At 44.2% G+C, this 23,109-nt stretch overlaps 1 protein-coding gene across 2 annotated transcripts in view; it reads right to left on the minus strand.

The window, feature by feature from the left end:
• grin3ba (glutamate receptor, ionotropic, N-methyl-D-aspartate 3Ba) overlaps positions 1-23,109 on the minus strand; it is an 82,074-nt gene that overhangs the window by 8,547 nt on the left and 50,418 nt on the right. The window contains exons 6-12 of one of the 2 annotated variants that reach the window (XR_004612719.1): positions 20,082-20,228; positions 19,618-19,763; positions 15,492-15,607; positions 5,525-5,676; positions 4,113-4,277; positions 2,920-2,987; positions 970-2,415 (exon numbers count right to left, since the gene is read on the minus strand). Coding sequence is in view for 1 of the 2 variants with exons in the window: in XM_034576301.1 (XP_034432192.1) it covers positions 1,443-2,415; positions 2,920-2,987; positions 4,113-4,277; positions 5,525-5,676; positions 15,492-15,607; positions 19,618-19,763; positions 20,082-20,228 (1,767 nt within the window). In the remaining variant the exon portion in view is untranslated. Of the gene's footprint in view, positions 1-934; positions 2,416-2,919; positions 2,988-4,112; positions 4,278-5,524; positions 5,677-15,491; positions 15,608-19,617; positions 19,764-20,081; positions 20,229-23,109 lie in introns of those variants that run through there. The other variant, XM_034576301.1, reaches the window with a different exon arrangement.

Below are 23,109 nucleotides of genomic sequence, written 5' to 3' on the forward strand. Positions count from 1 at the left end.
GATTTGGATCAGATAACTGAAGGGTTCCAGTAGTTGCACGTCTCCACATAAACACAACTTTTTAAATTCGGAAATAGATAAAAAGTTCCTCTTTGCCCACAGCACCTGCAGCAGCTTGAATAATGGAAACACTTTTTAAATACTGACCCACACGTACACAACAATCACCCTCGGCGCTGCAGCCAGTGATGGGCACATTAAAAATTAATATTACAAGTAATGGGGTGGATGGTTTAGCCGCGGTTCCCCTCAAAGACGACCTACGCAAGAAAGTTTTGGCCTCACAGGAGACGGAAAAAAGTTGAAAAGTGAAGCGGTAGATGCAGAGATATCCCGGCCCTTCGTCTGTTGCATGGGTCAAAGTCCAAATACGACGGATCTTACATTTCCCAGTGGCGTTCTTTTCATTAGATTCTCCCTAACCCTTCACAACCCCTGTTTTAATGCTTTCTTTTTTTTTTGTATAAAGTTGTGCAGCCTCCAAAAACCTTTCGCTGTCATCAGGAGTTATTTTCTAAAACTTAAAAGTTTCTTTCCGAGCCACAGAGACTGTTTTCAGACTGAGTAAAACTAATCATGATGTGTATTTGGGTAAAACCAACCCTTTTTCCCACTAAAATGATAAAAAATAAAATAAAAAGGGTCCTGTCAAATCCTGCCTCCGAGTCCTTTTTTTTCATGTGGAACCCATCAAATCACAGGGAAATTACCATCTCAAAGCGTCGGTTTGGCAGCGGCTCAGTTTGCAAGACATCCTTTTTCAATTTCGCCATGTTTTAGAGAAAGAGACGGACGGGATGTACTTATAGAGACGTGGAAAAAACGTGTATTTTGGGCTCGTAATCACAATGGGACGAAGGTTACGAGGTATTAACACACAAAAGGCTTTTTTTGGGGGGGGGGGGGAGCAGATTGCTTCAGGACACTTTTTTCTTTTATCATTCACATTTTTGGGAAATTATTACTCACATCTTTTGTTGCATATTTAACTTTATCTCCTGCCGCTGGCACTCGGTTAACAAGTGGATGTTTCCGGTGCATTTTTCAAATTGGGCAAACTTGAATTCCTCTGTGCTCTTGGCCCCGACGTCGTCTTTTATCCGTGTGCTTGCTTTTCACTTAACAAAATTAAACGTATTATTTATGATTTCATGGATGATGCAGACATTTTTTTTTTTTATCAGCTCTTAAGTTGCAGTTAAAGTTCTTTTTAGTCGTCGTTTGAAGTGAGTATGGAAACAACTCTTGTGGAAAAAATTATTAGGTTACAGTAAGTAATGGTGTCAGTTAACATATATCGTAATTTTTCAGCAAGCATCCCCCCAGTGGCGTCGGTTGACATATTGAAAGTTTTCAGCAAGCATCCCCTCAGACCCGACGGCGCCATCTTCCCGCGGTTATGCAACTGCACTTGTCCCTTTTGTAATCTCCTACAGGGACGATCAAGTTCCACTGCTCACACTGGATTGGTTGGCTTTTGTCCTCTCCAAAGTGTTCATAGTGCGTGATAGGTTAGCCTTCTGCCTGTCCAGGCTGGAAGTGTTCCGTGATTGGACAGCTACGTTTCCTGCACCTGGTTGGTTGACTCGACTTCGCTCCAAACTGGTGGAGGTGCGTGACTGGACAGTCCTTTCTCCCGTCAAAGTGTTAACGGAGCGCAACTGGTTGGGTCTCCCTCTTTCCAAACTGTTAACTGTGTTCAATTGGCTGCTCCTCCCGTGCTCCAGAGTCCCGGGCCCCGCTGATTGGTTGGCCCTTCCTGTTTGATTATTCAGGGTCTGCAGTTGGCTGGTCCTGTCTCTCTCCGGGAGTTTTGACTGAGTGCTGCTACTTCTGTCTGTGTTAATAGTTTGTATCCTCTGTCTGTCCTTCTCCCTCTCCAGACTGGTGTCCCTGCGCACCAGTCCGCTCCTCTCTCGATCCAGGCTGGTCTGGATTTCTGCTCTCCTGGCCAGAGCCTCCCTCAGCTGGGTGCGGAATATCTCGATCTTCCCCTGCAGCTCCTGGAGCTCCCCCTCCCACAGGCTGGTCTGACCGGGCCTGCTGCCCAGGGGCGAGAGAACCAGGCCTGTGGACGCCAGTGATGAGACGGGGCCCCCGTTGACGTGGAGGCTAATCTGTGGCGGGGACCCAAAACCCCCGAGGTGGCCCAGCCCCAGCCCTCCCAGGCCGAGCCCGGGGCGGCCGACCATCCCGGGCCTGCCGCGCACCGAGGCTGTGTGCGTGCGCAGGCGGTAGCTGTGCAGGGTCTCGAGGTCGAAGTGCACACGCTTCTCCTTTGGCTCGTGGGATGGCGAGGAGTTGCTGGTGTCTCCGGGTGTGGTGGAAGCAGGGAGGGATGTGGGGGGAGATGGGGGAGGAGGCTGATGGTGTTTCCGGTGAAGGGTGCAGTTCTCGGAGATGCAAGAGGACGGGCTGGTGAAAGAGGAAGATCACAAGTATCCATAAGCAATATGCAAAAACAGTTAAATGTATATACTATATATATAAATATGAGGAGATTATGTATTTGTCTGTTTGTTGATTAATTACAGAGGCAGCGCTCCTTGAGTGACAGTCTAGTTGCAAATTGAGACCTACTTCGTCTTTTGACCATAAAAAGATGATCAAGTGCAGAGTGAGCCAAAGTATCTGATTCAATCATGTTAACTTGCATAACTTTTACTACATGCAATTCTGCTTTAGATCACCAATAAAGCTGTCACGGCCTCCATCTTAAAAAGTAATGTTGTTTATCAAGTCGTAAAAGTGAAATAAAATCTGCAAGTGTGTTCAGTCTAATTCTACCTGTTGAATATTTATATCTGGAGGTCTGGGAGATGCACCTGTAGTTTTCAGATGTAAATAAGCCACATTGGTGCAATCAATTCTGATTATTAACAATGAAATATGACAAATTAAGTCAATCGACTTCTTTACTTTTGGTCGTGGCCAGTCAGCTCCTTCCCTACATCCTCGTACGTGGTGTGGAGGGCTCGGTGAATCTTCTGCAAGTAGAGAAGGAAGAGAAAGAGAAAAAACAACATAAGCAAACAACCGATTAATAAATGAGCTAAATGACAAATTGTAATCACTTCACTATCGCTGAGACAAACCAGCGGAGACGATGAATCTGAATTTCTGAGAGCCATTAGTCGACAGAACATCTGCGACAGCTATTCCTCACAAATCCTGCTGTCGTGCTCCTTTGAATAATTTAATCTAATGATTGAAATTCAACAAGAGACGCCGTTCCGCTTAGAATTTAGAGGAGGTTAAAGTATCGGTTGCTTAAACCCTTTTTGATTCAGCTACCTGAGTGCTTAGGTTAAGAGAACATCTTAAAACCAAGTTATTAGGCATCTCTAAGCTTTCGTCTTTTCCTCCTGCCGTGTGTGAGTCTGCAGATCTTTCGCTGCAGATGGGATTAATCTTGACAGACTAACTCAGATGTCCTCCTCCTCAGACAGCGGGGTTTGTGATGAATGCTGGAGGCGGCCGAGGAGTGTACGATACAGCAAACAAATGTGAGCAGTCTTCATGTTCACGTGGCTCGTTCCATTCTTCCACTCACAAATAATGCCACCGGCGCCTCAGTTGGTAAAGGCTGGAGTTTCATAATAAAAGCAAAATATGACCTTTAAATTCTCATTTTGCGGCTCCTCTGGTGTCTGCTGTCGTAAACGAACCAATTCTCTCACAGGATAATTGCAAGTTCTTCATTATCATTAATCGTTGTGTGTGTAAAAATGTATTTAAACTTCATTATTCTTTGAAAACAAAATATGATTCAGTTTCAAAGAAGATATTAGTCTCACTCAGGACTATTATGATTTTCCAACAGTAGAGGGCGTAATTCAACTGCAAGAAAAGAGCCAACTACAGGGGGTGAGGACGTCTCACCAACAGCAGCATGCTGAATGTACACACACACACACACACACACACACACACACACACACACACACACACACACACACACACACACACACACACACACTACAAGTGTTACAGCTCACTTCACAATATTCACAGGTCTGTGTTTGTGTTTGCACGCATGAGATCCTTTGCAATGGTGGAAGAGTGTGTGTGTGTTTGTACATCAGCACACACGCAGCATGTGTTGTACTCACCTGGCTGGTGTGCAGCCAGTACTGCAGTGTGTGTGTGCGGCGGAGGCGAGGGATGACCAGGTGATAGAAGGTGTGCTCGCCGGCCAGCGTCAGCAGGGCTCCACCCACCCCCATACACAGCAGCACAAACAGGCCGGAAAAATGCTGGATCCCCATCTGTAGAGTCTGAGGGGGTGACACCCACACACACACACACACACACACACACACACACACACACACACACACACACACACACACACACACACACACACACACACACAGCGGGGTGGGAGAGTGACACAGATGAATAAAGACTTACACTGACAGAGGAAAATGCAGAGATTGATGAGTTGTATCTACACAATCACCATTTAAGGCTCTTTTTGTGATTATGCAATTGATATTCTGATTGTGTAAGCTCACAATAATGGGATTTTATTTTTTTACAGGAGCAAGGGCAACAGTGTAGAAAGACATGTTTGGGAAGAAAAGGACGTGGAGAGGTAAAGCAGGGAGGAGAGAGAGAGAGAGAGGGAGAGAGAGAGAGAGAGAGAGGGAGTGGGCACAAAGAGATGAAGTGGGGGGGGAAAGAGAAACTGAGCAATGGAAAGAAACAGCAGCCAGTAAGAAGCTGATAAAAATAGCTGATGGTTAATTGAAGAGCAGTTTGTTCCCATTTGGTTTGCACACGTCCTCTCTCACACAGAACGTCTATCTCATGCGAGGCTTTCATGGGCCTGGAGGAAGCAGACGAGGCAGCGCGCTGAGCTTTTCCACTGCTCTCTAATCGTGTTTCCTCCATCCGGCTCATTTCGGCACTGCCTCTGATGGCAATTAGCCCCATGCTGACTCGACAAATTCATCAGCGACAACACTGACCTCCTTTTGCTCCCAATCCAGAGGGCACTAATGCCCACATTGTTGGGAGTAAGCCCACTCTTTAAGACTTCAAATGGGATGGACGGTTAATGACTGTCTGATGCAGGGAGAAGTTAAGGTTTTTCCATTTCATTTGAAGAAACTTAGGCCTGTGCGGCTGCGCTTGTTGCTGTACGATTCAACTTTGAAGTGGGATTTGAAAAGGGACGGCCGAGGGGATTTGTATAGTTTGTCCACAAACAAGCGATATAGATACGGCGTGCTCTGTCTGGAGATAGCACTTCTTTAAAAAGAGCAAAATGAAAAGGGAGAGCCCTCTGTTGTGGCACACGGGAGACACAAATAAGTATCGACAACCAGACAGTACGTGTCTATAAAGTCTGGTAAAGGTCAGTAAAAGGGTTTAGGTTTATGTGATTGCATGTTTTTGTCTGCCTGGCAGCCAATCCTGTCTGCGTCCCCCGAGCAAACTCATTTATAAGAGCACAAAGGCAGGAGGCTTTTGCTTTTTACACACAGTACACGAACGCCCTCTCTGACCAATGACTTACCTCGGTGACGGCAAAGACTCTCTTCCCGCAGGGCACGACCTTATACCATTTGTCATGCAGCATGTCCATGAATCCGTCAGACTTGTAGCGACTCACAAACTCCGACACATTACGGGTCAGGGGGGAGCCCTGGGGCAGGCCGATGCCGTAGCCTGAAAGACAAGACGCATACAGATGTAAATGCCCAAGCTATAGGTAAAGAGGTGAGCGCACACGCCATGTCTAAGGAGGAGAATAGTGTCCAGGCAGGAAATCGTAGTTTGCCAGGAGCAGTTCAGCAAAGGGCGGATACCTTCTGGAAGAAAAGGAGATTTAGTGCTTTGCAGGCTTCATTTTGAAATCGAAATCAACAATAAAGTCTGATGCATATACTCTGCAGATACACTGTGTCCCAGGCGTTTTCTGGTATAGTATAGTGGGGAAACAAAGCACAGCTGGTGGACGTGTCCCTTGTGGTATAGATCATACACTCCTGTGGATCAGATTCTGGCTTTAAGGTATGATATAAGAAGTCTGTTCCTCCCTCTAGGATCAGGGATGTAAACACCAGTGGCATCTGTGGATTATGGTGAAGATGTTGTCAACCTGAGCAAATGGAGAATGGCACGCTTCTCTATCACATACCCTTCATGTTTTTAAGGGTTCAGTCTTGCCCATGGACACTGACAGAGCGGCAGATTTAACCGTCAACTCTCTGTATAGCCATCGACCTGCTGTCCCTCCAGAGAGGAGACGACAGCTCGGACATGCTATCTTTTCCCGTCGGAGCCTTGCGAGGCATCCTAAGCTATGACTAACGCTGCGAAACATTACACGGAAACGCTAACTGTTTTGTCTGAAGCGCACGTCGGTACATTCTCCCCACCATCTGTCACCATCGGGCCATTTTTCGTCCTAATATCCAGCAGCCCGATGCCAGCTTAAGGGCTGGCGAGGGATCAAGTCTGACTCCCCTCTCTCGGCTCCCTTCAGCGGATGGGCTGCAAATATGCTCATATTTTACCTGACTGTGCTCCTTACAGGCAGTTACATTTCATTTAGTTGCAGTCTCATGGCTGTGCTCGGCCTGTGGTGATTTGTTACCCTGTCGTAAATCACACATGTAAAACCCCGTGAGGGCGGGGTGGGGTGGGGGGGTGGGGTTCAGGTTCTGCTCTGAGGAACTCGTAACTCAAGATTTAAATGTATAAATGTCAGAAATGATGCTTTCTCTAAATGTCATGAGGCCAGGAAGATATTTCTTTCTCTTTTCTCACCTGTACATCACGCCCGTCTTCCCCTGTCACCTCCAGTCAATGTTACTGGCTTCTTCTTTTTTTTAAAATCTTAGTACTCGATAATTTTCATTTTGTTAGACGTCATTTTCTGTCAGCGTTTTCACACAGGCTCCCATGGAGCTCGCCTGAGGAATTTTAAGAGGTACATGACACTTTCCTACAACTTCAGCCATTAACCTGTGATACACGTACCTTTTTATTCCGTTTTCTACAGGGGGGTTTATGATACATACCTTGAAGAAGAAAAAAAATATCTAAGAAACCGTTTTCCAGCTATACAATCTCTTTGGTCGCCACACTTCCAGAATTCATAAAAAAATAACCCGCACGGCATCAAAAATAATTGGATTTCCTACCTGTCCCCTACCCTGACCTCACCACCGGAGCCGTCAGTTGTGAAACACTTATCGTAGTCAGATCCTCGGCCCCTCGCTCACTTCACGCTCATCCCCTCCGGTTACAGATATAAGACCCAGTTTTATAGCGAGGCCAGACAAAGTTCAGTTTCCCTTCATCTGCATGGGAACTTGATAACATGCTGACGTTACGGCTCCTGTGTGGATCCTGTCCGTTTTCTCCCTTGTACAGTGTGCACTCTTTAGGTGTACAGCTATTTGTTGTAGGTGGCTATTGAAGCAGCTTTTCCCGGGTGTATTTGGAACTATATTTTGTTTTCACAGCCATGACTGTGAAGAAAGAAATCATAATGAAACTAGAATTGCACTCAGCGGAGCACAGATGTCCGCCAAGGCCCAACAGTCCCCTTCCATTCAAATCAAGCTGCAGCAAATTTCACACACTCATGGATGTCAAGTCTATAACTGGGCTTGATTTTTTTTTCTTATTACCATCAAGGTCCATGAATTATTACTTGGAAAAACAGAGAGAATGTTGAAAATCTTGCAGTGTTAAAGAAAGTGAAAGACAAATCCTGGATCCGCCCCCCTGATCCGGATCCACACCAACACTTTATGGGTTCCTCCCTGATCCATACCACCAGGTTTCATGGAAATCTGTTCCAACCAACCAACCAACAAATGGAGAGGGGGGAAAACATAAGCTCCTTAGCTGAGGTGATGACTAAAATGGCAGTAGAGCACATACAGTACCTGTACCTGGCTAGGCCCAACCATCGCCTTAATGTTATCAAGCTGCACCAAATTTAACACACTCAACGATATCAATTCATAAATATACACGAAGATCCACGAATGCTTCCCTCAGAAACGGGTTAAAACGTCAAAACAAAGTTAAAAGTTAAAGAAAGTGATTAAATACATCTCTAGATGCGGATCAACAGCAAAACTGACCATGTCCCGTTTTTCCAACCAAGCAGTTTTTTTTGGCATAATCCTGTTGAAGAACTAACACTGAGGTGGAGTTGATTAAAATAAAAGTAGTGATTTGCAGGCTTCTAGATTTACAGGCAGCTCAGTTTAAAACCTGTGCAGTTACAAGCATAGTTTGGCACCACAGCAAAGTAATGACGCTCCTTGTCTTTATGCGAGAGCTCTAACTTTTAAAGAGAAACACAACATTTGTTCCACTACATGCAACTAACAGCTTCACTTGTTGGTGATACTGCGGAGTGATCGTTTACATGCAAAACATACAAAATGCTCATAAAACGCTCCGGAACATTGGAGGTAAAAACCTGTCGGGTGCAGACACAGATTTAATAGCTTCAACAAAAAAAATAACATTTTAATTACGCTGAAGGCTGTAATCCAAATTATTATTATCATACATTAAATAGTCATCTGTAGAAAAGTTTTATCATCACTTGACCGCTGTTGCCTTGGATTTACTTGTGAAAAGTAAAACAGCAGCAGTCTGTGGAGTAATGAGACCAGACACCACAGTAAAACACGCTATAGTTACAGCAATAAAATTATAGAACTATAATATTTTTAATTAAGAAACAGATTTAAGGACTTTTTATTCCCCCCACCCACTGTTTATTGCTTTAATTTCAGCAGCGACACATTCATCTGTCTTTTGCACAAGATGAAGAGAGAAATGCGGCTGTGCTCGGCCTGGACTTTGATAAGTGCATCTGTTTTTTTTTTTTGCATTAGAGCCCACATCCCCGTCTGCAGGTCCACGGTAAAGCAAATGTGCCCCTCGGCTCCGAGTCAAAGGACCCTCCTGGAGATTTATTGCAATACAGGACCACCTGGGGTTGTTTGTTTCATTTCATCTGTACCGCAATCAGATACGCAGCCAATGCCAACATTTGTTTGTTCGTGTGTGATTGTCTGGCAGCTCTCTGTGTGTGTGTGTGTGTGTGTGTGTGTGTGTGTGTGTGTGTGTGTGTGTGTGTGTGTGTGTGTGTGTGTGTGTGTGTGTGTGTGTGTGTGTGTTGGCTGTCAAGGTGTTCGAGCCGCATGGCGTGCGCGAACGTAATCATAAAACCGCGTAACTGTCACACTCTGCTTCCCACATGACGAAGACCGTCGGAATTTACCTCCCGTCACTCACGCCCTGCGTCCCCCTCCTCATTTCCTCCCTCTCCCTCCATCATCTCTCGCATCCTTCCTCCTCCTCCTCCCACTGACCCAGGTCATTTCTTTCCCACCATCACCACCACTAGTCACTCCCTCAGTTAGTCTGCTGCTTATCTCTGTCATCCCTTCACTTTTGTTCAATTTCTGCTTCACTTCATTCTCCTCTTTATCTCTTGGCTGCTCTCCCGAGTCCATTTCTTTTGTCCCTGTGCGTCTGCTGTCTTCTTTCTTGTGTTTTTTTTTTTTTCTCCGGCACACAGGCAGCATTTTTCTGTCATCAGCCATCTCTATCCCGTGTTTCTTGAGAGCACTCAGTCAAATACTGAAACACAAGTGGGCAGCCACTTGTCATTTGTTTTTTTATTTCCCCCAGACATCCACATATTCCATCACACGCCTCGAGTCCCTGAAGCTGTCACTCAAATCCCCCCCACACACCTACTGACTCAGACACACCCGAGCACTTCAAGTCACAAAACACCCTATAGACAAGACGCTCATAAAAAAAAAAAATGTGCTTCCTTATTTTACAAACACAAATCACAACTGCTTCGATGTGAAAGGTGCAAAAATTACGATGTCTCATGACTTTCAAAGTAGAGTTTTAAGAAATAAGCAGCATTCGGTCTTTCCCTTTGATTTCTATGAATGAAGAACGACTTCCTGTTAGTAGCTTTCCACTGCTCTTCTATTGAATACTGCTGAAAATATAAAACACATTATTCTTTCGTGTACTAGATGATTTGCAATCTATGTGCTGCAATTTGGTGCTGGGAAAAAGTGCTATATAAATCAATGGGATACATGATTGTCTGCAACTAAATATATTTTAATTGACAAGTGTAATTATTTTTTGGTAAATGGTTTGATCTTAAAAATGTCAAACTGGCAAAACGTCCCTAACAAGTGTTTTATCCCATTTCTACACTAAAGAATTTAAATTATTCATCACTTATCATCAAATGTGTCTTTCAATAAATAAATAGTTTCAGCGACACATAATTAGTATTACTTGTCAGTGTAGCCTTTAAGAGGAGGCGTGGGTTTTTCAAATGGTGCAATTTTGCATTGGATTTAAATACACACACACACACACACACACACACACACACACACACACACACACACACACACACACACACACAGCACAAGGAGAGAAAGGCTTCACTCCTGCCAGACGTGAGCCGCCCGACCGACAACCGTCTCACCCCAGCAACAAAATCAAAATCCTGTGCCAGCACAGCTTCATTTTGATCTTCAGACACGCTCTGTCCCACTTGACTGAGCTTGTGTAGACTACCTATGCACACATACACACACACACACAGGCAAACACACACACACACACACACAGGCACACACACAAACAAGTAAACAGTGAGTGGCTGCGTATTCAGCGGCAATATTATTAATGGGGTGTGTCTAGGCTGTCGTAAACATCTCCCAACAGCACTCAGAGGAAACAGACGCACAGCGACACCCCCACATCTCCCTCCACTTAAGTAGCCTGAAGATTTTCAGCAGAGCACCTCAGCCTGCAGCGACTCCACGGCCCCAATTCCTGCCTCCCTCTCTCTCTCTCCCTCTCTCTCTCTCTCTCTGTATCTCCTGACCACAAACCGCTCTATAAATCCTGCCGGGCATCCTCACATGGACCAAATAACACTTCCTCTCTTTTCTCCCCTCCTTCCTTCCTTCCTCTCTCTCTCTCTCTCTGTCCTCTCTCCCCCTCCCTCCCTGCCTCCCTCCATCTGCTCGGGGTGAAGGTTTGTCTTGATTAGGGGACTCTGTTGGCTGCCTCTTTTATCACTCGCTGTGCAGAAAGGCGCAAACTGGCAGTGGGCAAATGAAAGCCCTCTATCTCCTTCTTGTGCTCAACTCCCACCTCGCTCAGCCCCCTGTGCACCAGCCCTTTCTTTACCTGTGTTGTTCTTTCTCTTACTTTTTTTTCTCCATCTCATATTCTGTCTTCTCCCTCTCTCTCTCTTTTCTTTTTTTTTTTCCTCCCACCTCCTGTGTTTTCTTCTCACATTTCCTGCCAGGGCTCTTTCCTGCACTTTCTTCCTCCACCTTATTTTGGCTTATTGAGTTATTCACTCCCTTCCCTCATTCGTTTCCTCTCACAGACCGTGGGGCTGAATAGCTAACAAAGGCTGGGTGGAATTTTTGTTCGCCTGGCTTTGCATGTAGACTCTGAATCGAGCAGTCATCGAACTGACCCACTCTCCATTCCGATGAGACCTGCTTTCTCATCCGCACAGTGGTGAGTAATGCCACGGGGCGCTCCCTCAGCTCGTTCTGTCGTGTCCATTCAAGAGAGCAGCAGATAGTCTCCAGTGGGCCAGAGTTGTACCGTGAGTAGTGGGGGTGTCTGGATTCAGGGCCGTATCCTCCGGAGGACACGGCCTACGCATCCGACAACAGCTGCATCCTTCATCGGGCTGCGTCAGCTCAACAGAGATGAGGCGGCCTGGTCTTCCTATTGCGTCGCCAGCTAGTCCCGCCCCTTTCAGCCATCGCCAAGCAACAGAGCTTTGGACGAAAAAGTTCTTTGGTTGATTAAAAAACATTGAGGATGTTTGTTTTTTTACTTGATGGAGCCTCTGTTGCTCGGGGGCTGGAAGGACACATTGGAAGAATCCTTCGAGTCCTGACTCGTCGATATTGACGTCATAATAGTTTCCAAGAACCTTAAAGCCATGAGAACTGGACTTTTTAAAAATAATTCCTTTGTTTATAATTCTGTTTGAGAGCCTTCTCGTCTCCCAATTCATTTTTTAGACATGACATGTTTGTGTTATGAGCCAAAATGTTAAATTCTGACTTTGATGAATAAAATAATAAAATAATAAATAAATAAAATAAATAAAGAAGGATGTGGCCCCTAATTTGAGACACAGCTACAGTCATCACCCTAAAAAATCTTCAAAATAAAATGGGTAATGTTTCCTTGTCACTGGTTTATTGATATTGTTCTGTGTGCGTTGACTTGACAGTTTAATCCTCACTACTCTTACTAAACAGCGGAAAACCCATGTCAAAACCACGACAATATGGACGTGTACTAGTATCTGTTCACTGTCTTTATATCAGTGTGCACTTCTCAGTAATAGAAGGAGAAAAGACTGAATGGGAACAAATAACAGAAGAAGTTCACACACGTATGCATCTATCTATATCTTATTCCAGAAATCTGTCTGTGGCTCTCATATCTCCAGACCGTTCATCTCATCAGCTTCACACTTGGCCTCTGTACTGTCGTCTAATTTGATGCGATTTGGACACAAGATAGGTTCAATATTGATGAACTTAAAATAAACCGTCGGACTGATTCACTTCCTGTGATGAGTGACGAGTCCCTGCAGGGACAGCGTCAATATTCCAGAAATCTGTTTGCATGTGGCCTTGCATATCTCGAACCGTCTCATCGCATCGGCTTCACACTTGTGTAAGTGTATTTCCAAGGGCCAGAGGAAGGGCCACGTTAAACTCGGTGTAATTTGCACACACCGTACCACAGCTCTGTAGCAGCGGCCACTGGGAGTCGTAACGTTAAGTGAAGTTGTCGTAGGTGTGTTCACGACCCAAGAAAGGACGAGTGATTTTCCAGTTACGGGTTTCTCGAGCTTCACCGAACTTTGGATGAACACGTGAAAAACTCCTTTAGTAGTTTCAGAGAGAAAACTGCAACCAGCTTCACCGCAGGCCGAACCAGCAGCCCCGCTCCAAACCAGACATGTTTACAACCGTCACGACTGCATTAGTGAATATAAAAGCACTCATAGCTAGGGCACACGCATTAGCAGACACCCTATTTTTTTATTCCTGTAAAAGAGCTTTGTGTTGGAGGTTAAACGCTTCAATCATCACGTCAATGTCACCTTCAGAAGGCGAATGCGTGCAGATGGCATGTGACTGGAAAAAACTGTAAAACTTCTCATAATGGCTGGAACCTTTTTATTTACCTCAGTGAAAGGGGGCCCCGGTCTTTTTATTAGGACAGGGTATAATTTCTTCTGACAGACTGTCAGCAGCCTTTATTTCTAACACTGACACAATTTACTGCTGCTCCGTAATAAAAACTCCCACAAGTCAAATCTATTCTTATGAGTTCGTGGAATACACACATCAATTATGGAAACTACGACTTCTTCTGTTATTACTGTCATCGGTGTCGCAACGACAGGTGAAATAATGCAAGGCAAGAATAATTATGTGTTCATTATATATTCATCTGGCTGTTGTAGTTGTATGATGCATTTACTTTATCAAAAAACATGATTTATTACTGGTAGTTTGTTGGCAATTAAAATAAAATGAAAAAACTGGCGCAGATTGAAATTTGACCTTAATGACTTACTGACTTATTGACTAACAAAATCAATACTGTAGTGATGCAACCTGCAATTAGGTTTTCCTGGTAAGTTAAGGATTTCATGTCGGAGCTTGCAGGGTATTGTGCCTGTAGCCGGTACGTATGGGACAGCATGTCCCGCGTCGACCATCATCCATCCATCGATTATTTATACCCCTTATCCTTTGAGGGTCGCCGGGGGAGCTGGAGCCAATCCCATCTGACATTGGGTGAGAGGCAGGTCAGCGTCTCACAGGGCCAACGTACAGACACAATCAACCTTTCACACTCATTAACATCTATGGACAATTTAAAGTCTCTAATTAAACCACACCCCAATCTACATGTCTTAGTTCTGTGGGAGGAGGCTGGAGTACCTGGAGAACACGCACGCAGACTCCACACAGGAAGTCCTCAGGGTTCGAACCAAGAACTTGAAAAGGTGACGGTACAAGGAGCATATATTTTGTTAATATCTCATAACTCAATTCAATAGGCTATGCTTTTATTATTTATAGAATATAACTTCCTCTGTGGCTGCAGAACATGTAACACCAGCTCTCAGAAACTCCCAAAACCCTTCCAAGATGATTAACCTCTGAAAGACTCAATAAAGATGGACTTGAAAACCCGGCAACAATAAGGCTACAAACAACCCTGAGTTCAAAAGACAGTATTACACTGGCACTCCCTCCATTCAAAGAGAATATCTGTTGTATTGCATCAACACATAACCGTGTACTTTCAGAGAGAATGCTCTTAAATTAGAGCCGATACAGTACTCGGCTTAGTTACCATGCAAATATGCTGATGTGCTTGTATAGTAGGGGAACCCCTGCGTTGATTTAGCGATGCGCAAGAACCTGAACATGATGACCCAGTGGATTTCACCGTACGCATCATGACGGGGGTGTAGTCGGTCCGACCTGTGAGGTTTGAGACCAAAGTGTTCTGACTCGGCCCGGTGGTTAATAATAGATGACTACTTCTACCCTGCAGCTTAAGGTTCACGCAGTGAATCACTGTGTTGTTCTGTCAGTCATGGAGCTAACTACAGTGTTTGATCTCCTCTCTGCTCTATACACTGCGAGGGAGTTAGTCTATGTTGCAGGAAAAAGAGGCTGTGGACTCGCACAGTGGATGTTCAAGTCTGAGCAGGTATCATCCTCTAAAAGCTCTTTTACACCCAAATTACCAGGTTTTTAAATGTGCGTCTCAGGCATTTAAGTCCGTTCCGACATCAGAAACACATCGGAAACCTGGCTCTGTTGCATCTTGCACGAAACAAAGCAAAATCCGCTCTTGCACAAGATGTAAAAAACAACAAGTACACAAACGGTCATAGCTATTTACATAGCTGTACATTACCACTGCAGACAAAAGCCTGATGTGAGTGGGTGTTAGTTTGTTTGACCAGTGGAACGGGGGCTTAAGTGTGTGTATTTGATGACAGTACAGGGATCTGTTCTTATACTCACATTGTTGGAATTCAAAGGTCCCCAGATGCTCAGTCTATTTTAGGGTATTCAGGCTTGTTTTTATGGTCGAGAATAAAGTTATATTTGGCTTAAAGTTGAAGTAAAGGTCTGTGTTATATATATATATATATATATATATATAGAGAGAGAGAGAGAGAGAGAGAGAGATATAGTGGTTTGGGTCTGAGTGAGCAAGAAAGCTCGTTTTGATTTATACATCTAAGGGAAGGGAAAGAAAAGGAGGAAATAAAGAGACAGACTAGATGGTATAAAAGTGTAAAAGCCACATCCTGTCAAGAAAACATCAAATCAAATTAGGTTTAGGAGGGTTTTTAAAAAATGTGTGCGCACCTTCGATGGCAAACGGCTTCCCCACGGTGAGCAGTTTGCAGTCGGCGTCGATCGACACCTCGAAGTCCAGCAGGGCTTTGTCCATGATGAACGCATCCAGGGTCGGAGGATCTGTCCTTCACCACCAACACACACACACACACATACACACATCACAGGGGACAGAGAGAATCATTCATTAAACACAATTAACTTTTCAAGACCCGTTAATCAGATTTACTGCAGGATCCCCGGTATTGTTTTGGTAGGTTGTCATCCCACTTTGTCATTTATACAGGGGATGAACTGTATTCTAATAGACTGTGTAAACACATACATCATTACCTAAACCAACAGACTCTGTGGCAGACTGATAAGGCTTTATACACACTGCCGAAGACACTGCTATTCCATTAATATCGATCCAATTGACCCGCGCTGACCCCTAATTATAGACCGTCCCTCTGTGAGCGGCTTCGGCTTCTAATCACAGCTGACTGACGAAGTTTCAGGATACAAAGCACAACACACTGGGTTCGGCTGCAACACCATATACACACTAACAGGCTGATAAAGAGGAAATGATACTGTTCCACCGACCCACGTGACCGGAAATCCAAACACACACAACCGGCATTTAAATGGAAGAAATGCACGTGTTGGGGTTAAAGTGCACACACCCGCAGTAGTCTCACAGGGAATCCCATTAATCTGACACCTTAACTATTCAGGACGCTTACTTCCTAATCTAAATGTTGACTTTACAAAGTCTTTGCTCAAAGCGGCAGAGTGTGTGTGGACCTGTCAAACACGAGGCACAGGGAGAAGGGAGAGGATGGAGAGTTCTTTAGGGACTAAAGAGGGTGGGAAGTTATCTGATGCCTGGCCTTAGAATAAGAGTGTGTGCGTGTGCGTGTGCGTGTGTGTGTGTGTGTGTGTGTGTGTGTGTGTGTGTGTGTGTGTGTGTGAGGCAGGAGTAGCTGTAAGTTATAAGGGTGTGTTTAGGTATGTGCTTGCATTATCTCCTCTGAGCCCATACATTGTGTGCAGCTGCATGTGCATCCCTCTGCACTCTCTCTCTTTCTCTCTCTCCAGGAGATGAATAGTCAGTTTTTCCTTTTTTTTCTGTCTATGAGGTGTTTGTGTGTGTGTGTGTGTGTGTGTGTGTGTGTGTGTGTGTGTGTGTGTGTGTGTGTGTGTGTGTGCGTGTGTGTGTGTGTGTGTGTGTGTGTGTGTGTGTGTGTGTGTGTGTGTGTGTGTTTGTGTGTGTGTGCGTGCAGCTCTGGGGTTGGTAGTTCTGCCAACATAGTATTTTACTCCCTCACTCTGCTTCTCTGCACCGCTGTGACTTCCACTCCTGCCTTTGCCGCGCTTGCAAACAAACGCCGCCTTCATCTTTCGCCCGCTCTCATCCCCCTTTCTCTGAACAAGCGCATCTACCTACTTGTATCACTAAGTCAGCACATGCACTATCTCAGCATCTCTGCCGGTGCTCCGTGGAGGAGGCAGTGTGTTTGAGGACAGTGTGTGTTTTTTTTTTTTTTAAGCGAGTGCGTTTTCTGGGGGTGATACAGTTTCTGAATGTGTGGTTGTTCATATCTCGTCAGATTCCAGTGGTAGAGTGTGACGAATTACATTTACTCAAGTAGTGATTGAGGTACTTTTTACTTCACTTGAGTATTTCGACTTCATGATATGTACACATCCATTTCACATCTTTACTGAGGGGAATATTGTACTTTTTACTACATTATTCTGACAGCAGTAGTCATCAGATACTACTACTTCGACAAAATATGAGTTTATATGATGCATTTTCATGAATTAAACTATTTCATATAAGTAAATAAAATGGTTAAAACCAGCTTGACCAACTTCAACAGTAAAATGTGACCTAATATTATAAAACTCTATAAAAGTAAAACACAAATGGGAACCTTTTTTCTGCATAAGTATTATATTTAAAAAATAACTATCTGAATACGATCTTGAAACTTAACTGACTGAATAAGTAAAATACCTAAAAAGGAGAGCTGCCTGACTCCTTTTGTTCTTTAGCACCGTGAGATGTTTGTTTCTTCTCCAGCTCCCTCCCTGGTTCCAGGATTAGCCCGGTGATTGTGCGTAAACACTCGCTCTCACTTTAGCTCTACTCTGACACTGTGGCATCGGATCCAGCTGTGTGATCACCTGGATACGATGCCAGAAATGATGATAAAGGATCTAACGATGATTTGAGCAACTCACAAACGAGACTGAAAGACTGATGTTGATGATTTATGTAATGTTTTACTTTCCTCTTCCATTTCGGACAAAGAGGAAGAAGCTCAGACTTAAAGAGAGAGTAGAGCTTTGCTGGATGTGATGAGTTAAGGACAGAACATCACTGTTCATACAATCTGACTGGTGTTTCCGTTTAATAAACAACATGGAACTGAAAAACCAGGGTATATATTATAAGTAAACATCATATCCAGAATATGATTAAAACTATGATTAGACTATTGCAAAAAAGAAAACAGGGAAACCTTCCTTCTTTTCCCCATTTGCTCAAGTGAACTACTTAACCTCACCACAAATCTCTATTCCCAGGGAACATGAACGCCTCCGTCTCAGGTCGTCTGGGGGCGACTGCTTTCCGGAACTTTATCCACTTACCGTTACCTTGAAATACTTTCTTGTTTACTTTCTTTTTTTAAAACTGTAATGTTCCAATCTCTTAAATTAGTGTTTTTCTCTTAATGTCTCCTGCTGTATCTCCTTTTAATTTTGTATGCATTATGTAAAGCACCTACATAATTGAATATGTTCTAAAAATAAACTTGCCTCGTCTCTTTGCTTCTCATCTGCTCCTTTGCATTAATCTGCCCCTGACCCTCATTCACCCCCTCAACTACGCAAAAGAAATCCCAGTCACATGCTCTCACCTCACTTACACCTTGTGCCAGAGTGTGTGTCTGCACGAGGAGAAACTCATGCTAATGCAGAGTGTAAATATATGCAGCTCACAAAGGGATCTCTGGGATCTCTGTCAGACGGGGAAGCAAACAGCGTCTTCATCACATGTAAGAAAACCACACAGCGATGGGTGAGGCAACATCACTGCAGGTGTTGAAACAAATCTAAGCAAAAAAATCACGAGTGCAGCAGAACTTACATTAAATCAGATGTTCCCTGTGATTTAGAGCAAAGAAGCAACGAGCAAAAACACATCCCTCTCGAAGGTAATAAAAAACAAGCATTTTCATTGACATTAAAATGTGTTTTGAAGCTGTAAACTAAATTATACGACTGTTCTTTTATCAAATATATTCATGCTGGTTTTAATATCACATTTATTACCAAATATATAAAGAAATCTACATGAATGTGTCGTAGACCTTGCACGGACGTCTCTGTGTTAACACTCTCTAATCAAAGGGGGACGACCCCTCTCCACCAGCGACTGCCCGCAAGTGGGAATCTGCGAGACCCATTTTCAATTTGTGCTGAAACTAAACCCCTAAACCACAGCATCGTCTGCCAATCAGAGCTGTTCCCCGTCCTCTCCTGCCCCCCTGCACCCCCCCCCCCCCCCCCCCCCCCATGTCCTCAGACACGCCTCAGACACTTGTCTCAGCACCGGCCGCCTGTGCCAGGGGTTCGAACGGCTCGGGACGAACTGCGTCCTGTAGCTTTCTGGAAACTCCAGAGGCGAGAAGCTTCTACTTCATACAAGATTTCTACCTGAAAAGTGTGTGTGCTGCTAGTGTTCTATTGGCATTTCAAGGGAGAGGCACTTCAGCCAAAACTTAGGGGAGAAGTTGCCCTTTAAAGTTTTCCATTTTGTAGATAATACACAGACACTCGATCGATACATCGCTTGTAGAAGTTGTGACGAAGATATTAGAACCAAATCTGCAGGTGTGCACATTGTTGTTAAGCTTCAAAATGAACCAAACTGCAGGTTAGAAACAACACATGTTGTTTTCTGAACAGCCTCTAACGGCTGTAGAGATGTTTGCTCGTCTGTGGACAAATTGTTATGCACGAAAAAAGAAATAGACGACCACAGCAGCTGGCAGATGGAAGCACGACTGGTTGCATTTTAATCACAAGTGTCAGTGAGGTCGTCTCGCAACTGTGCACAACTGTGTTTGTATCTTACTTTAACATGTGTACACCTTCCGGCGTGGTGGGCTGGTTGTAGCGTCTCATGTAGTCGTGCATCTCCGGGAAACTCTTCTTCATGTAATCCTCAGCGCTGCTCTCCCTCACCGTGCCGAAACGAAAGCCCATGGAGGGATGGTGCAGCTGGGGGAGTGACACAGGAAGGAGGAGAAGGGGGGAGACAACGGTGGAGTTGATTAGAGAAAGAGAGAGAGAGGGGGAGGTGGGGTAGATATCGTGATGGGATTCATATCGAATTCACTGCAGCCCTGAACTCCCCACAGGGTTCTGGGGATATGGAAAGTGATAATCCTTCGCAAATGATTCCGCTCTTTACTCATTAGCTTGTCCTTGTGCGAGGTTAGTTTGCGTGTTCATGCCGCCGCGCCTCTGCACGTGTGTGCGTGGCCCTGCCGACATGCATGCGGTTGCAAAGTTTGCGTCCTTGCGGTGAGGTCTAACCTTGTCGTCGTGGATTCCCGAGACCTGCTCGAAGGTCTTCTCCCCGACCATGACGGCGGCGAGGTTGGCGGTGTAGCTGGACAGCACCAGTAAGCAGAAGATGGCCCACAGGTTCATCAGGAAGCGGCCTGTCCAGCATTTAGGAGTCTGTGGAGAGGAGATGCATCCCAGGAGAGGACTTCTTTTTATTATTCTTTTGCTTTGTTTTTGTGTAATTATTAGCATATGGAAATAATTAAACAGAACAAACGGAAAACAATGAAATAAACGTCTAAAAATATCCAAGATCAGAAGCACGATGACGTCAAGAGGACAACAAACACGGAGGAAACTGAGATTACACAACATGTACACGACAAAAAAAGGACAGGGGTCACAACAACAAATACAAGGGTGTAAAAATAGGTGATTTCAGGTGTTGACATAAATATCGAGCTCTCCCTACGGCTCCCAACGTCTTCTTCCTCCCTTACCTTCAAAATCCAGATTTAACTCCGGAGTGAGGGAAATCAAGTTAATCAAAACAGACCAGGAGAGGAAATCTAACAAAGTGTGACTGTTCTGCGAGCCCCAATCCGAAAATGTCTTTCCGTGAAATTGCTCGCCTCGGGGAAGGAATCCACCTGAATACTGTTCATTTATTTACTCCACCAATTAAATTCCACTTAACAGTTGAAGAGAGATGATTTTTGTTTCAAAGGCTTGGGATTAATGAGACTATTTACTATACAAAAAAGTTTATAACCCGTCATTGAAAAGGTGTTCAGGGAGCGTCAGGCTATTAGTATAATTCGCTGGAAATGAAGGATGGAAGGCACACGTGTTATTTGGGGGAAAACGTGAACTAAGGGAAGTTGTAAATATATGTACATAGTTTTTGCAGTTGCAGGTTAGTTGAAAAAAATGAAAGATAATGATCAGTGGGGCCTTAAGTCTTCCAATGTACGTGTTTTCAGCTGGTCAGCACAATTTCAACTTGTGCTTACCAGCTCTGCTCAGTGGAAATGTTGCTCACACTGTTCCTCTTCTCCCCAGTAACTGTCACTGGGATCAATTGTTTCTTCGATAAACACTTTCCAATGATAACAGAGGCAGCCTCATCTAAAAAGAAGTCGATTTTCTATGCTGTGAACATCCATTTTGTGAGGTGAAATGACAATTGTTGCCGACAGAGTTTGATCAGCAGCAACTTAGCTGCATATTAATGTTTCTGGCTGAGTGGTTTTGAAATAAGACACGTTCCGCTGGATTCAAGTAAACACTTGGCGGTTTCATATGTGCCTTGATTTAAAAGGGCGAGACTAATTAATATATTCACCGCAATTAACTGAACTAACCAAAATAACAGTCTCGGAATGTTGTCTGCTAAACTCATCAGAGGACAAAATGTTAAATTGAGAAGTGGACGACCTTTTAGATAAAGGCTGTTTCAAGGTTGTTTCACTATCGTTCTTTCAATATATAATCAAAAAAACCAATCTCGCTGCAAACTGAGTTTTATGAATTCTGAATCAATATTGATTTAATTTAATTGTGTATCGGTTACGAGTGAAAATCCAACATGAATTCAACATCACAAATAACAAGAGTTTTTGCTATCTGGGAAACTAAATGGATCTTTGAAGAAACCAGTAAATTGAAAGTTTGACACTCTCATAGCATCCAGAACTGGCTTCTATGAAATATTACACAGTGGATGTGCTATTCGTAATAGAATATAACCTCCCAAACTAATGTTTATGACGCTTTCCTGACCTTGGAAGTTATTTTCAAATACTGCTGTTATGAAGTCTTTTCATGTCTCTTCTGAGACGCTGACTCTCTTCTACAGAAGTTTTATTGAATCAGTTTTAACTAACTGTAGAGTGGCTTGGTTTCGAAACCTTAATATGGCAAATAAAACGAGACCAAAGGGACCCTTGTTAAAATCGCCAGTAAGATCACACCGAGCCGTCTCTGTCAGTTTTACATATTTGTAAGTGGTATGAATTTTCCTTTTCCCTGTACTTGCTGAAATATGTTTTCATTGTGGATTCTGGAGTTGATGTTGTCTCTGTGATTTTGTCTCTTTGCGAGCTCTTGCTGCACAATCAAGACAACCCAACCTAGTTAACAGTTAGCTAGTAGCCGGACATGGTTACATTAGCACGTCTGAAACAGTCAGTCGAGTTCTTCCATTTGACTCGTTTTAAATACTTGAAAAATTGGCCTGAATCTTTTTTAACCTGAACCCTGTGAGAAGTGATTTGCTATTAATTCCCAGTCCACTGCTGTGTGGGCTGATGACTGTGTCCTCACACTGTGCGGCTCTGACCCGGCACACGCGGGTTCAGAGAGTTGCTCAAGGACATTTTTATCAAGTCATGAGGCTGCTAATGAACACAACCTGTTAAATGGACACATCTCCAATTGCAGGCATCAAACCTGTGACCCTTTCAATTATGGTGAGGTCTGTCTAATTACTCGGGGTCCGTCGCACCAAAGTCATTTGCGCTGCTCAGTGGAATAGGTGGGATAGGAAGGAGTAATTTGAGTTATCACAATGAAGGATTTTGGCACAGAATGTTTTCTGCTTAAAAAATACAATGAAAGAAAGGGAACACGGTGGTTTCTCAGCTGCGTCGTGGTTGGATAGGTGCCGCGGTGAGATTGTGAGGGTTACATCATCAGTCAAATCTGACAGGTTTCTGCCACTGCAAAGGTAAATTTAATATCTTAACATATTTATACCCAACAAATGACATTAAAGTAAAGTTTTCTTATTTTTGAAGGAAAGGAGATTGGTTTTTATTTTGACGTCCATTAGTCTTGACGTCACATTTATGTCTCACACTAAACCTAAAGTCGCCCACCCGCCTGTTCGCCCCTTCCCCTTTACATCATCCTCTGTGTGCCCACCTCCCCGTCGTCTCTCACCCACTTACCCTCTCCACCCCATCTCGCTGTCTCCCTGGCAGCCTCCCCATTACCTTCAGTTTGAAGCCCAGGTCTTGATTTGCACCCTCACCTTCTTACCCCTATTTGCCCT

Source organism: Hippoglossus hippoglossus, chromosome 22 (genome assembly GCF_009819705.1).
Source record: "Hippoglossus hippoglossus isolate fHipHip1 chromosome 22, fHipHip1.pri, whole genome shotgun sequence".
Taxonomy (NCBI): Eukaryota; Metazoa; Chordata; class Actinopteri; order Pleuronectiformes; family Pleuronectidae; genus Hippoglossus; species Hippoglossus hippoglossus.